Source organism: Dermacentor albipictus, chromosome 10, assembly GCF_038994185.2.
Source record: "Dermacentor albipictus isolate Rhodes 1998 colony chromosome 10, USDA_Dalb.pri_finalv2, whole genome shotgun sequence".
NCBI lineage: Eukaryota > Metazoa > Arthropoda > Arachnida > Ixodida > Ixodidae > Dermacentor > Dermacentor albipictus.
Genome location: NC_091830.1, coordinates 29922416 through 29939992, shown reverse-complemented (window position 1 = coordinate 29939992; position 17577 = coordinate 29922416). Strand labels below are relative to the sequence as shown.

General features: G+C 43.2%; 1 protein-coding gene across 3 annotated transcripts in view; it reads left to right on the top strand.

Annotated features, from left to right (window-relative positions):
• Rab3-GAP (Rab3 GTPase activating protein) overlaps window positions 1-17577 on the top strand; it is a 50684-nt gene that overhangs the window by 18330 nt on the left and 14777 nt on the right. For 2 of the 3 annotated variants that reach the window (XM_070527162.1, XM_070527161.1), the window contains exons 14-23: window positions 2457-2515; window positions 3838-3978; window positions 4109-4212; window positions 9098-9162; window positions 10657-10750; window positions 11594-11748; window positions 12237-12486; window positions 13373-13470; window positions 14183-14285; window positions 15794-15984. In XM_070527162.1, the coding sequence (XP_070383263.1) occupies window positions 2457-2515; window positions 3838-3978; window positions 4109-4212; window positions 9098-9162; window positions 10657-10750; window positions 11594-11748; window positions 12237-12486; window positions 13373-13470; window positions 14183-14285; window positions 15794-15984 (1260 nt within the window). The remainder of the gene's footprint in view (window positions 1-2456; window positions 2516-3837; window positions 3979-4108; window positions 4213-9097; window positions 9163-10656; window positions 10751-11593; window positions 11749-12236; window positions 12487-13372; window positions 13471-14182; window positions 14286-15793; window positions 15985-17577) is intronic. The other variant, XM_070527163.1, reaches the window with a different exon arrangement.

Below are 17577 nucleotides of genomic sequence, written 5' to 3'. Positions count from 1 at the left end.
AGTTTCAGCCTGAGGGAATGCCTTCTTGCACATCCCATGTCGTATGACAACACGTGCAAAACTGGCGATCCAACGACAGACGTGTGAGAAAACAAGTCTGGGCTTTCTGCTTGCAAAGGGGTGCGTTTCGCTCCTCATGGAAGGGAGGGTGCCGCAAAGTTTTTTTTTTTGAAAAATATTGAATACTACAAGTAATGCGACTGTACTATCCCATGCTTTTACGATGGGTTCTGTCAAAGCTTGGCAACCTTTCTCACATGTTCGTCATTGGTTCGCAGTTTTGTATGAGTCATCGTATGAGAGGGAACATGCATGATCTTACGTCACATATTCGAGGTTTTTAACATTGTTTCTATGGGTAGTTTGCTAGGACTGCACTAATTCGTTGTAAAAGCCTGGACGTTACAAAATCTGGAGGTGCATAACCAGGGTTCCACTGTAGTGTTAAAAAAAAATCAGTGACAGTGGTTTTAATCCTTTCTGTACAACAGGAAATTATTAATATTGTGTGGAATTTTCTAGAAATGTAGGCACACAGGCAGCCACATTTCCAGTGCAAGCACTCAAGCAGTGCATAATATAAGAAAGACTAATCATAATGCCACTAACATTAAAATCACTGGAACCTTGAAAGTACCGCAACCGTCGTAGCTCGTGCAGGCAAAACTGTGCTATTGTTGCAACATTTGGTCCAGTGCATCACTCCTACTAAGCCATCTGTAGTATCGCTGATCGATGACTTTCTTTGTTCTGTATATAAAAGATGAGATGCTGCATCTACATTGCATAATGATAAGTTTTACAGGTAACTAAGATCACAATGTGACAGCCAAATTGTGTGAAGCGAGATGGGCAATAGCATGGCCACTCATACTCCTGTATACTCTTCACTGTCCCTGAGCTCCCCGATAAGTTATGTGTTCATTGCTAAAATATAATGGCTGGGTACTAAATTACTCTATACTGTGCTTAATTAAGAATCATTGTTAATGTATAAAGCATTTGTACATGGCCAGCTGATGGGCATCTAGCTCACGTAAGAAGCTACGACCGGGTACTCATCATCCACACACTGCGGAAGGTGCGATGAGCTCTTGACATTTTCTGTACTTCCGTGCAGCAGAGAAGAATAAATAATAAAAATAATAGTTGCAGCTTGCGCTATGAAATTCACAGACGATACTGAACCCAATACCGATGTTACACAGACTCTTTTAGCTGACTTGAAATCAAGCGCTGCTACGCATAATTTTAAACTGTTGCTGTAATTATGGTCGAAGTGCTTCACACTGATCAACGTCGATGAGGATCAGAATAACCCATATTGCTGTAGTACAAAAGAGACTTGCGTTATAAGAAGCATTGGTGCAATATCTGGCTCATCTTAAGTCCGAGTAAACAGCAAAATACTACTGCAACGCTCGCATTGCAAAAAAAAAATTGTCGTAGCTTTCTGACATAGCGAATGATGCAGGCAGTACACACTTCTGCGGTATACAACACTTCATGCAACGCTTTTTTAAAGTGTTTGTCTGGGGAAACCCTTGTCTCTCAAAGTCAGGTGTCACCAAGGTGAGTGAATTTGTCACACTGTATCCCGTGCAACTATATATCATGGCTCTTGCTGTCGTTCTTTCCTTTAAGTATTACAAAAAGCACCTTCAGCAGAAGAGAAATAGGGCGAGTTGGTATCCTAAAAAGCACTTCTTCGAGCTCCTGGAGGTTTCCGCAGCCAAAATCTTATCCCTCGGGAATTCCTGCTCGCCCTTTTGATCTGCAAGATAGCTGTAATTTCCTAATAGACATACAATTAAATATTTGTCCACGTGGTCTGCTGGCATGCACGGTGATTGCAACATTGCTTCACCTACCGTCCACTCCATTGCAATGTGGACCATTCCTAGCGAGAATCAACCACATGATAGCAACTGGCCAATCAGTGGCGCAGCAGCTAAGAGAAAAGGGTTGCAATATTTTCCAAGTTCAAGCGACTTTAATTAAAATTGACAAGCACTGCCATCTAGTGTCGAAAATGGCAATTAAAAGCAAGCTGACAAATATGCCTGTCATTGGTTCACACTGTAAGGTATTTTTTCTAATGCTGACCGTTTCTCATTTGTAGAAAAAGAATTAAGGTCAAAGAGAGGTCTTCCAAGAAAAGAATCAAGATTTGGGAGAGACTACATTTGATTGAGTAACTATCATATAATGCCAACACCCAGTAAGCCCAAGGAAAATGTTCGTATTTTCTTTAATTCAACAGTCTAATTGCAGCAGGGACAGTGAAACTTGTCTTTATTTTGTCAGATATATTTTTCTTCTGCAGGATGCACATATGTTATCTGCTTAACTTGGAATTTGAGAGATGGTGTGTAGCAAGCATAGCTACCTCACATATTCTCAGTGCAATCTATTGCTATGTTTTTATCAGCAGCTTGCATCCTTTTTGATTGCAGGTGTGGTGTCCTCATCAGTCTTCAAGGGTGGCTGCCTTTGATGTTGGAAAAGGTGGCAGGTGTGGTGGAAACGTTTTCAGCCTTCACTTATTGAGCCAAACATTTTACATTCACTTAATGTAAGGTGACAACACTAGTACTGGCTAAAAATTAGGAGCCATGTCTTATCTTTTTCAGCGCCATCTTCAAAGTTGGTGAAGGTGGCAGTGAAAGTGCTCTTCACTTATCGAGTCACAATGACTTGTGTTTGTTTGACTTGAGGTGAACACTAGCACTAGCTAAAAACTAGGAACCTCGTTTCCTTGGCAACAAAGTATGAAAAGAAGCGAAGGAAAAAGAAGTGGTAGTTTTGCCTGAAAGGCAACGCATCAGTTGCGATAGCAAACTACCAGACAGCTATACGAAGTAAGGATAGTAGTTTTATCAGCCATATAAACTCGTAAACATTCACTTACTGCCACATTTGTTAGCGTGTAACCCACCATGACACATAACCCACTCCCCGCACATAACCCACAACCCCAGTTACAACAGCCTGAAAAAAAAATCCATTCGTATAACCCGCTGAAATTGCTGTATACAACAATGCTGACATCTTTGCAAGAACAGTCTCCATTCACGGATGCACGACTTGTCCATGTCTTATCTTCAGCCAGTGGCACTGTTCCACCCTTCTCCCGCAATGCTGTGCTGTAAAGGACAGCTGTTGAGCACAGCTCATTCTGGTTCGAGTTCTAGTTTCTAGATTCGAGTAGTTCTAGCAGTGATCCGAGATCATCGTCATCTGAGTCAGAGCAGCATGAGCTGCACTGCCGTGAAGTCACCTCTCGAAATGAAATTCGTATATAATCCGCACCTCAACTTTATTATAACTTTTTTAAAAATTTTTGGTGCTGTTTATATGCACAAAAATACAGCAACTAAATTGACAAGCTTGGTGTCACACGTGCACAGGCAAACCTGAACACATCTCACGCGATGACCATGGACACATTGTCAAAACGCTGGCTTGAGGAAGATTGGCGGCAGCAACAAGCGAATTGGCCTTCATGCTGCCTCTCGCTTCAACGTAAACTAAGCAGTGAGAACACAGTGCACACAAAGCTATCAGCCTGCGACATACCTAGACTCTGTACCTATTGCAGATTGCTTTCAAGATAGGGCCTGCGTGTCTGTGCTCAACCGCACCATATGCAGCCGCCACCAGAAAAGCCCCGCGCATAGCCCTGCTGCTGCTTTGGAATGTTAAACCACACGAATCAACCAAAGTTCTTCCATCAGACACCATGTTTAACCCCGGACATGATTGAAACGAACTGCACCTACAGTAAGATTAAATGCACGAGACTTACTCGTCTTCTCAATTTCATTTGCTTCCAAGGCTACTGTACAGCAACTACACACTAATGGGCCTGAACAACGTCCTGGTGAAGACTGTACAGCCAAACACCTACCCATGCTGCTACATGACCTCCGAGGGCAAGCTGTACGCTGTGGCCGTTCCTTTTCATCGTGTGCTCAGGTACAGCTTTTCGTTATCTCCAAAATGTTTTTTAAATGTGCAGTCAAACCATGATTACTGAACATGACTATAACAAACTATCAAAAATAGGGTGATCTTCCTTCTTGTTTTCTGTTACCTTCTGCTACAGTGAACGCAGCCGCGCACGCGACTGGCAGCTTCTCAACGAGGTCCAGGTGCTGCTAAAGGAAGCCGATCCACCGATCGACGAGGGTGAGTGCTGGTCTTACCAAGGTCAGTACTAACACCTGCTTCCTTTCAATCTGTCATACTAACCGTCTCACTGACTGTCCCATGTTATCCCGGCCACGGTGGCTGCATTCTGATGGGGGCGAAATGCGAAAACACCCGTGTACTTAGATTTAGGTGCGCGTTAAAGAACCCCAGGTGGTCGAAATTTCCGGAGTCCCCCAGTACGGCGTGCCTCATAATCAGAAAGTGGTTTTGGCACGTGAAACTCCATAATTTAATTTAATTTTCTCATAATCGGAAAGTGGTTTTGGCACGTAAAACCCTATAATTTAAAAAGACTGTCCCATGTTCTTGCTGGTGTATGAGTATGCTTCCTGAACATGTGGAATGTGCTGTACTCTGTTTCGTACATGTAAGGCAACACTACAAAGGCGACTTCTTCGACTTCTTTCAGTGCTTTCATTCGTGACCAAAAAGCAGTTTGTCATTCATGAAAGAAATGTACATGCGTCATGTAATTTGGGGTAACATTGAATCTCGTGCATTTATGTTGCAAAATATGATGTGAATATTACATGGAAGGTAATATTTACACAAATTGGAATATATTTACCAGCAAATAAGCAGAGCGACACATTTCTGTGACTAGTAGCCACAGCTCACCACTTGCACTCGCGATAAAAATGTGTTAAGTGCTGGGTGCACAAATGTTCACAGATAATGTGCATTCTGATGTAACCTAATGTGCACCAGCTGTAGTGCATAAAGTAGCTATTCCGTAGAAAGCTTTGTCGTAGCACTGTTTTCTGTCCTCCAGCCTTTCCTATCTCGCACTTTTCTCTATGCATGCTGGGTCTTGTTTTTATTGGTTCTATTGGTGGCTTCAGTACTTTTGCACCCGCAGACCAAGCTCAGCAATTGCATGTGCACTCTGCAATCCAAGATCCAGACTGCTGTGGAAGAATTGGGAAACATTTACATTGCAGAGTTCAGGCATTTGTTACCGACACATAATTGTGTGCATCACTAGCATTTGGTCAACAACAGTTAGCCCACTACATTTAAACTTCAGTACAGTCAAACCAGTTTATAATGGTACGGTTTTAACAGTACTATATCTGATGTATGTATTCTGTGGTAAAATAAACTGTTTACAACGATGCTGCTATACTGTGTTATCAGTTATATAACAATTAAATCTGGCTCCTGGGTGTTTGTGCCAAAAGGAAATAAAATGCAGATTCTTTCAGAAAAAAAATGCAAGCCGCTTCGCCGCCACTGCATTCATGCAACACACCTCGGGTGCAAGGTACACTTTCGTCTCATCACATTGCTGGTCTTGCATGCCCCTCTCCCACCTCCCTTCCACCTCCTCGCGGGTTTTGGAGGGGTACAAGGGAGAGGGATAACGAAGGCATTCAGGCAGGGTGCATGGCACAAAGGCGAGTGTGGCAAAGCGGCTCGCTTTTTTTTTCCTGGAATTCACTTACATTTTAAGTGCAGACACCCAGTAGCCAAGTTCAATTGTTATAGCTAGTAATGTAGCATGGGGGCATAGTAGCAAGCAGTTTATTTTACCATCTTATTTTGCTTATTTTACCATATTATTATTATTATTATTATTATTATTAGTGCAGCTGAACCCAGATATGTAAAACCCTGGTATATTGAATTGTCTGTGGTAAATAGTTGTAACATACCTTTGGAAATCCCATGCGAAGGTACTATGCGTATATCCAACTCCCGTTCATCGCCACATTCAATATATCGAACGCTGCACTGCAGTGCACTTCTACTAACGAGACTCCAATTACTGCTCGTGTCATGGAAAATATTCATGTTGACAAAACAGCGCTGTTTTGGCAGATGCTGTCAAGGCATCGAGTATGAAAGGCTGTACATGCCACAGAGGAAAAATGAGCAAGGCGCATGCCTCAAGATATAGAGGGCTCATGCAGCAAGGGTCCTATTTGCACTCCATAGTGCCGGGTTTGCTTAAGTAATCTTCACCGCGCTACAGCCGTGTAATGCAGTGAAGCATACTGATAGCGGCAAGTATTTACTGTCATGCCGTGAAGTATACTGCCTGCAGCCATTCGTTATCTGAAAAAAGATTGTGACGCTGCTTCAAGAGCGCAAAAAGCCTCATGGTCCGATACATGTGCTCCACAAGAAATGCATGGCACTTTTCACCAAGTGGCTCCGAGTGTGCAATCAGTAAATTCCTGCTTTTAACATTCTCTGGAGACTGACCGAGATGTGTGGATATTCAGATAAACTAGACTCGTATTTTATTTTTCGAATTATCGATATATCAAACTATTTTCCAATCCTCTTCAAGTTCAACATACCCGGTTTTGACTGTATTACTATTATTACTAAGTGCTTCACAGACAGGATGTGACAGGCATTCTGTAGAGAGCAGTGTATTCTTGTTGAGAATTGAAAATTGCGCCAGTACATTATATCAGTGTTGCCACAAAAATAGATAGGAAAATATTAGGATTAATTTTCCAAATCACGGTGTCCAAAAACCCAACGTCTGTTGCATGTTTCTGGCGCTGCCAAAATCACTTCCACATCTTTGAATGAGCAAAAGCATAGAGGATCCACATTTTCAATCCAGAGGGTACCAATCTATGGAACATGGATTCAGGTGCCACCTGTTTCAAAGCCCAAAGTTCATTTGTCCTAGCACTTTGTACTAGCGCAGTCGAACCTCAACTTCAAAAAAATTTCAGGTATGACAGTTTCATGCCAATGTGTCTTTGTTATGTTGAGGCCCACCTTTATTGCCAAAGACGTGCTACTCATCTATGCCTCTTTGCTCTGGCCGCTATAATAAATTTTTGCACAGGCCCTATCAAAGAGTACCTGCCCAGATGTCACTTGAATTATCTCTAAGACTTGGGAATTCATTTGCTGGGAATTTTACTGTATAACCAGTTTTAAGTGAACCAGGGTGTCTACCAACCGGGAAAACCGGGAATTCTCAGGGAATTTGAACAGTCTGGAAAAACTCAGGGAAAACTCAGGGAATTTGTGCTTCCATCAGGAAAAATTAGCTGTAACTTTATTGAAAGGGAACGAAAGTCGTGTTAATGCTGGCTCCAGCAACAGAGGAATCGCAACGAATCATTATTGACGCCGTGTCATCGGCACGATGTATTGCCAGAGTAGTTAACGACCGATTTTCTAGACGCCCGATTTTTCGGACATGCCCGATAATTTGCACGGTTTTGCGGCACCACCACGTACTCCATATAGTCAATGTATATTGCCCCGACTGCAGGTCTGAAATGGCATTAATCAAAGCCGCCACCGCCGCTATTTTGATTATCTCCCCGCCTCGAACCGGCACTCTCGCAGGCAAATCCGCAAATCCGTAACCACCACCGCGGCAACGTCAGGCCTAGCTGCTTCTATGTTCGCTATTAAGCTTCTTGCCGTGCGGTGCCGTGTTTTTCATTGAAAGAATTCGCCGCTATCACCAATGGCACCGACTCCGCCTTTGTAATCCTAGCGATTGGCTTTGAAGCTCGCAGAGCACAGCGCGTTGCGTAATGCCAGTCTACGAAAGTTAGCTTTGCCTTGATACACGAGTGTTAGGCGGTGAAGCATAACAAGCGTGGGAAGGGGGCAATTGTCGCGGGACACAGTATACATTACTTAATTACACATGCGTGCACGTCGTCTTCTGTCACAGTACAAGCCCTGATATGCCTAAAAAGCGTACTGGCAGGCCTTCAGAGCTTTTTGAGACGTGCCTGTGGTAATTTTAGTCCTTAAAGGCAGTTAAAGACATGCATTAATTTTTTTCAGACTGCCCGTTTTTTTCAATTTTTTTTTGCGGCCCCTCGGAAGTCCAAGAAATCAAATGTTGACTGTACAACTGACCAAGAGGATGCTTCAGATGATCCATGTGGTGAAAGCGTGGTAGAAGGAGGATGAGAACAGAAAGGACCGACGCACTGAGGAATTAACGGGAAAGGAAGGGTGCCGCCACCTTTTTGAAGGAGCTTGAGCTAAAAAAACTAAGTGATGGCTGATGCTGAGACACAGGTGTCCCTCATCCAAACCAAAATAAATTGTTTACGCAGTGAAACCCAACACTGAGATGTTGTGTACGGGCTGAGAGTATGTCAGGACAGTTGAGGTTGACTTCCCAGCTGCTGAGAGAGAACCTTAGTTGTGACAAAGTTCAGGACCTCATACAGATGAGCTTGCTATCAGTTGATAGAAATAGCTGATATTAAAAAAATATTTACTTATGTATGCATCTCATTTTCATTCGTATTTGAAAATGTTCGACTCAATTTGGAATGGGCTTTAGCATTTCTTTCGCTGTGCATTTTACTAACACCTTCCTTCTGTTTCCTTTTTAAATAAAATATATATTACTCCTTACTATTCAAACTGGATTAAGTCATTTTTTTGTTTCAGCATGCTTACTAGAGAGTGACAGCATCGGGCAACATGGTGTCAGCCTGTCTTGACATAAAACGAAGATCTGACTCATTCAGGGAATTTCGCAAAGGTGCTCAGGGAAAACCTGGAAAACTCAGGGAATTTGGAAATGTCAACTTGGTAGACACCCTGTGAACTGTTTAGGTACTTTCAGGAACTATTCAGGTACTTTTAGGAACTATTCAGGTACAACTGTCTCGGGCTGTCAGTGCAATTCAGTTGACTCATGCCAGTGCCAGTATGCAAAAAACGCAGTGATCACTCAGGCGCAGTTGTAATCGGACAAACGCATGAGTTTAATGCCGCTATGTGCACTAAAAAAAGAAAGGTGTTAATAATTGTTCGTAATGAAAATGGTTGAATTTTAATCTATTTGCAATAGTAAGGGTTTTTTTTAATTGAGAATATTTCGTGATATTGAAGGTGGGCAGCTCTTCATCATCACTCTTTCTCTTTGCAGCCCAGCTGGTGGCAAAGCTTGGCCGCCTTTTGCGGGACATGAAAGGAGTCAGCGTGCAGCAGCAGGTAACGTGCTATCACAGCTGTAGCTCACATGAGCTCTGCAGGCTCCTGACATGCCCCACGTGCCCTTATTCTAACATATCTACTATCCCGATTCATGCCTTAAAGACAAGTTTCATTTACGATAATTGAAATCCTCTAGTACCGATCATAGTCATAACATGTCTGTTACTCTTTGTAAGAGCCAACACATTTACTCCTTCATTTCTCAAACATGTAATTACATTACTGAAGTACTAAAGTGTCAAACAGACGACACAAGAAGAGACATCCGAAGAGTTCGTCCATGTCTCTTCTTGTGTTGTCTGTTTGGCGCTTTAGTACTTCAGTAACATGCACCAACTAGCCCAACAAAAAGTTCTGCTGAAATGTAATTACATGTAATGGCTGGAACCACCTTCCCACCTCCATTGCCTTTATTATCTATTATATTATAGAATGTGCTTGAAGAGTATGTTGGGGCTCAATTTTTGTGTTTGTAGCATTTCGTGACCCCATTCCCTCTTATGTCAATTTATGGATCCTGAAGGTGTGTAAACAAGTAAATATTTCTACGGAACAGCCGCCACAGTATGGCTGCACTGAGGAGGAGAAAGACAACGTGTGTGCCGGCTTGATGTAGCGTCGCCATTTTGGGTACAGGGATCGATACCCCGCACCTCCACCAAATTAATGTTTCATGAAGCTGAAGCCGAATACTATTTACAATTTATTTACAGGGAAGCTCACAGAGGCCAAAATGGCAACGCTATATCAAGCCGGCACACACGTTGTCTTCCTCCTCCTCAGTGCAGCTATACTGTGGCGGCTGTTCCGTAGCAATATGTAGTCTACGCTACTGAACTAGCAACTCACACAAACTTCTTAGTTACTTCCTGTAAGTGTGTTGTTGAGCCTGTTCAAATGCTTCTGTTGTCATAACAGCCATCAAGAACTAACACGAGTGGTGAGAAATTCTAATTACAGTATATTTCTTCCAAGCTAATATTGCTGTTTCCACAAAGCTTGGTTCTGTGTTCACTATTGTGAATGTTATGGTGGTACTAGTAAAACCAATTAAAAATGCCCGATAATGGGTTACTGCAAGGTGATGGTAGGCAAAGTGGCTTAAACACGCATTCGGCTTGTATGCTGTGCAACTATGCTACATTTTATTAAAAGGGTTTCCTGTATTCATACGCTGCTTAAAGCCAGACGCGATAGTTTGTAAAGATTCCTTTGCTGCAATCCACTTAATTTCTTGTCATCCATCCAACCAAGTGGCTGATTCCGGACATAATGGGAGCACGACTTTGTGCGAACAGATGGAAAAGGACTGGAAGGATGGCAAATGTAAATAAATTGCCATAAAATACCACCCCGAATTTGAAAAACAGTAAGTTATTTGGGAGGCTCCAGAATCTTAATTTTGGAGCCACTTGCCTAAGGTTCTAGCAGCTTCAACCTTGCAAAAGAAAAGCATCTGATTTTAAAATTTGTCGGTTTGCTATTGTACAGGCTCTGGAAAAGATTGTCCATAGCAGCAAGGCGTCACATTTCGTCGTTTCCACAGTACTCGAGGTGCTGGAACCAAAGTCTCAGGAACCTCAAGGTATGAACGGGACGACACTGTCGTACCTGTCACGATGACACAGTGGCCGTGACATCCTTCTGATGTCGTAGTTGCGAGTTTGATTCCCAGCCACAGCAGCTTCATACCAATGGAGGCATAATGTGAAAATGCTTGTACAATCGAGCCCACATATAACAATACTGGTTTTAGCAGCATATTTGATATAACCATGAGCAGCTGTGACACTGAAATTTTGTGTGCGCTCTGTGGTAAAATAAACACGAACACATTTACTTAAATGTTCCCATGCCACTTTATCAGTTATAACAATTAAATTTGGCTATTAAGTGTCTGTGCCGAAGAGACAAAAGGCGAAATTCCCGAAAACAAAAAAAAAAGAAATCTCGATCCACTGCACTCGGCCTTATGCCACACGGCACACCTTCGCCAGACTCGCACAACTCTCTCCGAAAAAAAAATCAAAATCGATTGCACCAGCTGCAATGACATCGAAGGGATGCAAGAGAGAGGGGAGAATGTTAAAAGTGAATGTCAGGTTAGTATTCTCCCACCAATTAAAGCCAAGATACAACATGAAGACCTGCGGGCTACATTTGTATGCATAGATGCCTGCCTGATGCTTTATATGAGACCCTTCATTTCTATTAGCTTCAGGAACTGTTGCTTTCGTAATGATGTAAGCGTTCCCTCTAAGAGGGGCCCTTGCATATAATAAATTATTGCAGTGGTGATGATGATGTGTCTTGTTAAATATTGAACCTGATGTATACATTGTCTTGGGCTCTGAGACAGTGCAAGAAGATTTAGCTTTTTCTTTTACTGCTGATTGTCTGTGCTTTCATTGCATCTCTTTGTAACTAGCATCGGAAGACGAAGAAGTCAGCTGTGACTTCGATGCCGAGCTGTTGCACGAGACCTGCCGACGACTCCGGCAGCTTTGCCACCTCCACAAGGCTGTAGACAAGTCGCAAGTCGATGACATTTACGAGCCATCGTCGGAAGATGTTTCACCAGAGGCAAGTGCACTCCACACCATTGTTGCTCATCCTTGGGTGTTCTGGTCAGACCACATGGACTGGTAAAAACAATGTAGAAGAGATCACATTTGCCCATGCCGGTGCCGCACTACGAAGCCAAATGGGATGCCTTTCACTGTCGGTCTGTATGCACAACCATAGAGAAGAAAGCTACTTCGAATTGCGCCTTAGCAATTTATGCCATCGGGTCACATGGCACTATCGTGGGAAGGCTTGCACCATCTCTTGTAGCTATACAACTATGAAACCAACTCCCGCAGTTGCATCTGTGTCATGCGGGAAAGTCGACAAGCATCAGGAGACGCGAGTGGTGCAGGGAAGGCGAACTTCAGGGTACGCGAGAGAGTCAACCGTTCCTGTAGAGTGTGCTGTGGATGTTCATAAGACCACATGTTTTCTTCCTTTTATCCAGCACTGCTGCTGAGTGTCTTGTCTGTTCCATCTGGCTCTTTCTCATATTTGCACAGGAGCTAGCAGACGAACTGTCCATGCCACTGAAGAAAGTGTCACGCGTGTTGACACACGTCTCGCGTTACCTGTCACTCTGGACATCTAGCTCGAGCAAGCGGGTGACCTTTGGTGACGAGAACCCCGTTGCACTGCCTGTGTTCCTCGGCTACTTCGACATTGGCGACAGTCGTCGCTTGGCAAGGGATCGAAATGACGAGTCTCCCCTGCCCGTGACGACCAAGGAAGATGCCGACTGCAAGCAGCTTGGTGAGAAAGTTGCATTTTTCCTTGACATGCTTTCAAACTGTGCCTTTCTTAGTGTTGTTTCTTCGGAGCAGCCAGCAATTTTTGCTACGGTCTTTTTTTTTTGTATTAGCCACCTAATTTTATCATGGTACTGTACTCTCCAGAACAAAAAAAACCCCATGGAAATGAAAACAAGAAGATCTGGTTAAAAAAGTTATCGGATGTTTCAGCTTCCTCTCGGAAGCTTTCACAGCCTTGTTCACAGACAAAACGTCTTAGATGTTTTTAACCTAGCCCCTTTTTGTTGTGTCTTGAATGCTTTTTTTTTTTTTTTGTTCAACATGCTTCCTCTCAACCAGACGCAACATTATCAAACCATCGATTTTGTACTCTCCAGGCTACTAATGAGTCAGGCTCCTGACTTTACACACTACGATGTTAGATTTGTGCGCTGTAAAGACAAGTGTTATTTAGAATTTTGTTTTCAGGATCACCTTGTTAGGCTGTGACAATACCTAGCCCATTCTCCCTGTGGTAAAGTGATGTTGGCTGAAAAAGTGACAGCATTTGTTTGGCATGGAAATGCGGACCTTTTATTGATTGGCTGATCCTTGACTAATTGATGGTAGTGTGTACGATGATAGACTCTGCATTGCAAATGGCTAAATATAAGACAAGCATCACAAGTAGAAATGACCGTTTTAAGTCTAAATGCGTCTCCACCAGAGCGCCATGTACCACCACATTGCACACACCTGTGGTACAGTCTAACGTAATCTTGCTTGAAATAAATGCACCAATTCAGCCTAAGGGAGAACCTGTGTTCTGGCCAGCTATTGCCGTTTTGAGTATCACCAATGGCAGTAATTTAAACAATGTTTTGTAAATTTTTTCACTATTCCTGCAGGGCACCTTCTGTTCTCAAGAGCATTGGCATCCAGCGGCTGTCATCCATTGCTCCTGGAAGCCCTGAAGAAGTCAGGGATTGCGCCATCTTCACTAGTGGTGAGAACAACAATTCGTCACCGTGACTTCACACTCGTGACAAATCGCTGTTTGAATCAGGTCAAACTCACTCAGCCTGTTGTTCTCCTAAACTATACCTGTGCCTTATACCGTACAGCTGACTCAACAACTTAAATTAATCCAATGTAACTTTACTCGGTGATTGTAACAGTAAGCAATGCTCTAATTTAGTTAGCAGGGACACCTGTTAAATTTGCATGTTGCGTGAGTGACTTGTGCCCAGTCTAATCTTATCTGCTGCCCTCTAACACATCTCTCTTCCCTTGGTACCCACTCCATTGCTGTGGCAGACCAACAATTATCTGTTCTGCACATTACATGGCATGCCCAAATCAACTTCCTTCTCTGATTTTTAACTAGAACTAGATGTTTAACTAGAACTAGAATCCACACTGCCATCTTTTTGTCTCTTAATGTTATACACCATCGTTTTCCATCACACTATTCCTTGCACTGCCCTTAGCATCTATTTGAAGTACCTTTCTTATCCCTCAAGCCTCAGCACAATAATTTAGTAACCCCTGTAATCTGCCTGCACCGATTCAGAACCCTCGAGCCTGTGCACACACGTATGCACAAGTACACACACATACACACACACACATCTCTATGGCACCTATTGCAGTTTGCACTTCCAGGGGTTCGTCTCAAGCAAAAAACTGGCTTGACCACCTGATTCTATCTTGTGCAGCAATCCCTCCTGCAAGAATGGCTGTCATCCACGTGGGCCATGACCAACAAAAGGAGCTGGTGCCTGTTCAGTTCACTCCTCAAGTCACTCGTGGAAATTGCCGGTAAGGACTCTGACGGACACATTAAGAGGAAGAGTGAAGTCAGCAACTTCTGTGTAAAGTCAAACCTCGTGAAGTGTCTGACACATTATTCTCATTACATCCAATATTTGTTAAAAGCGTACATTCATTACACTCTGATATTGGCAAGAAATATTTTCAGTTTACTTTGTTACGTTAAAAATTTGTTTTACAGTAGACTTCCGTTTGTTTGACTCCAGTTACTCAGATTTCCGAGTCAATTCGACCCCGTCCGAAGGCCCCTGTCGGCGTCCTACATTTCTATGGGCCCAATCTTCCATTACATAGATCTCAAAATGGGCCTTTGGTGAATAATTCCAACTTGACTGGTCAGCCTCGCCACAATATAACGCGTGTTATGCGGCGAAGCATATGCAATACATTGCAGTGAAGATTACCAGGATTGAAAAAGGGCCACTGTCATGGGACATAGTACAGGTTTCTTAATTATGCAGGCGTGCACGTGCCATCTCCGGTCACAGTACGAGGACTTAGACTCCTAATAAGCATGCTGGCAGCCATTCAGAGCTGTTTCTGACATTGCTGTGGCAATCTGAGCCCTCGTTTTGCTTGCTGTGTGTGTCTCGCATATGGGACCGTTAATGGGACCTAGCACGTGGTCCTTAAATATATGCGGGCATATGCGCCGTGCACCTAGAAGTGGGAAAGAAACCATCTGTGTGTTGGGGAAGTTAGAGAAAAGTGAGGCGGTAAAATGAAGAAAAGAACCACTTAGGAAAGTCGAGGGGACATTAAAGCTAAAAAAAGAGTGGGGATCTGTCTGAATCCTGAAGGCCTGCCAGTAAATTATTAGGTGACTCAGCGCTTGTACTGTGACCGAAGACAGCGCGTGCGCATGTGTACATTGAGAAACACTGGCCATGTGCCGTAACAGTGGCACGTTTTTCCGTTGGTATGCTTCACCGCATAATATGACTGTATTACGGCGAACCTTACTTTAAAGGCAATACTAAGGAAACCAACAGCATGCTTGAGTGTTTTTTCTGCATTTTGTTTAATTTGACCTTCCGGATAATTCAGCCAGTTTCAACTGTCCAGTCAGGATCAAATTAACAGAAATAGAATGTATCTGTGCACGCTAAATCAAGGTGTGGCTGCACAGGGACGAGCGCTCAAGCCTGTCTGATGTCGTCCTTATTTTACTTCTTCACGTGATATGCACTTGCAACATAATGGAATGTCAATTAACCCAGTCTGCCACCCTTCCAAGATTCCATTGGTCTGGTCCTCATCGTTCTTAAAAGCACTTGACATTCTTGACTGACTGATTTGTCCAGTATAAATGAAAAGCTATTGTTGGTGCACTTTCATTTCACTTCAGTATGGTAACCTTGGACTTCTTTCTGCTCTCTGCTGCAGAATATGTGGTAAAATGTACCTGTACCTGTGTGTCTGTATGTCCATCCGTCTGTTTACGCATGTCTTAAATATATCTTACCTCATCTACATACACACATGACATGTTGCAGGAGAGGAAGCTCACTTCACAGCGTCGATGACGATGTCACCGTGGTGGCGGAGCATTCGGACGGTGTTGGCCGGATCATCAAACGTTCCGGCAGCCTACATCGGAGCAGCCATTGCTGGCTATGCGGCAAGAAGCTTTCTCCAGTTTCCAAGTCCACGAAAAGACGAAGCTACCAATGCTGCAGAAGAAGTGGTGGGCACACTTTTTCACGTACCACCTTTATGCACAGATCATACCAGCTCATAAGACAGACTCAGGTTAGCGGCAGTAAGAAATGAATGCCGGTTAAAGAGCCAAGTTCTTTTGTTAATCTTGTCTCACAGTAGCCTTGCTTTTTTATTTCATGCTGGGGGAAGGCTACACTTCAACTTTGTTATTTATGGATAGATCTTATCCAAATTTGCATACCTTGTGTATTTTGAATTTCTGATTACAGAAATGTAATTATTTATGTCCTAGGACAAGCAGTCACAGTCATTTGCTGTCTTGCTGAGTAGAAGTTGTAGCTATTCGGGATACAATCCTTTTCATGAGGTTTCATGTGACTTGGCACTGGACTTGTTGGCGCATGAAGCTAACAGTGTTTCTCGTGCTATGCCAAACTTGCTATCTTTATGCAGTGCCAGAAACTCTTTCAGCTATCCATTTCGACGCATCTGATGCTGAGTTGCACAAAATCTTGTAGAGGTGATAATATCACTGAAAGTTGTTGATCAAGAGTATTTCCCCTGAATAAAACTTTCCTTTGTTCTGTAAGGCATGCAGTCATGGCTGATGAATGTTACAGGACACATTCTTCGCTGAAATCGTCTGAATTTTTTATTGTGCTGCGCCATTTTGTCTTGCTGGCTCAGTAAAGCTTTAGTTTCACTGTTTCCCACACATTGCATGGAGTCTGCATGATTTTTTACTGATTATCAAGCCTTGGGAGTCTTCCTCGACATGTCTTATAGGCAGTTTCATTTTTTTCGTCATCGCATTTTGAACATGGTGGTAGTCATTTGTGATAGGTAACATTAGTGCAGTAAACACAGGAGGCATGCTTTACACCCACTTAACGTAACTGCAGTGTTTCTTTAGATGTGGTCCACATCTTGTAATCTTTAAATGATGCATGTCTCTGAAACATTCTCTCCAGTTGAGAGGTTAGTAACGACACTTGATGGGGTTTTGTATCCCATCAAGGAGGATGTAGCATGGTATCCCAACGGTCCTCATGTTATCGCTGTAACTGATAGTAGAGGTGCCCGTATAGTTATGCAAATAAAGAAACTGGGCTCTCAAGGCACATTTCAACTTGAAGTTTCAGTTTGATATTGCTGTCTCTAAGGCCCTTCCACCAACAGCGACTGCCATTTTGTCACCGCTTGTATGACATAGAGAAGTGCGGGCGCACTGCTGTGTCGTCTGCTCCGAAACATTTCGAAACCATTTCTGCACTGCGTCGAACTCTACTTGTTCCACACAGTCAGCCTATGGCGCAACACGGGTGTCACTGTTGCACTGTGCCTGCAATTCTTTCACTCACTCGAGAAAGACGCCATGAACTGGAGAACACCTGCAGAAACTGTCTTGGGACGACCACTGAGATGCACATGCGAAGACAAAACTGTGCGCACCCGTTAACCATGCAGAACACGATTCATTTTCTCACCCATCAGTATTGGCAGCTTAGTTGAAACTCTGAAAAATTCACACATTTTCTACTGCGCCGAATGCGCTCAAATTTCGCCATCTTGCTGTGGAACGCGTACGGTTTAACTTGCAATGCATAATTTAGACACG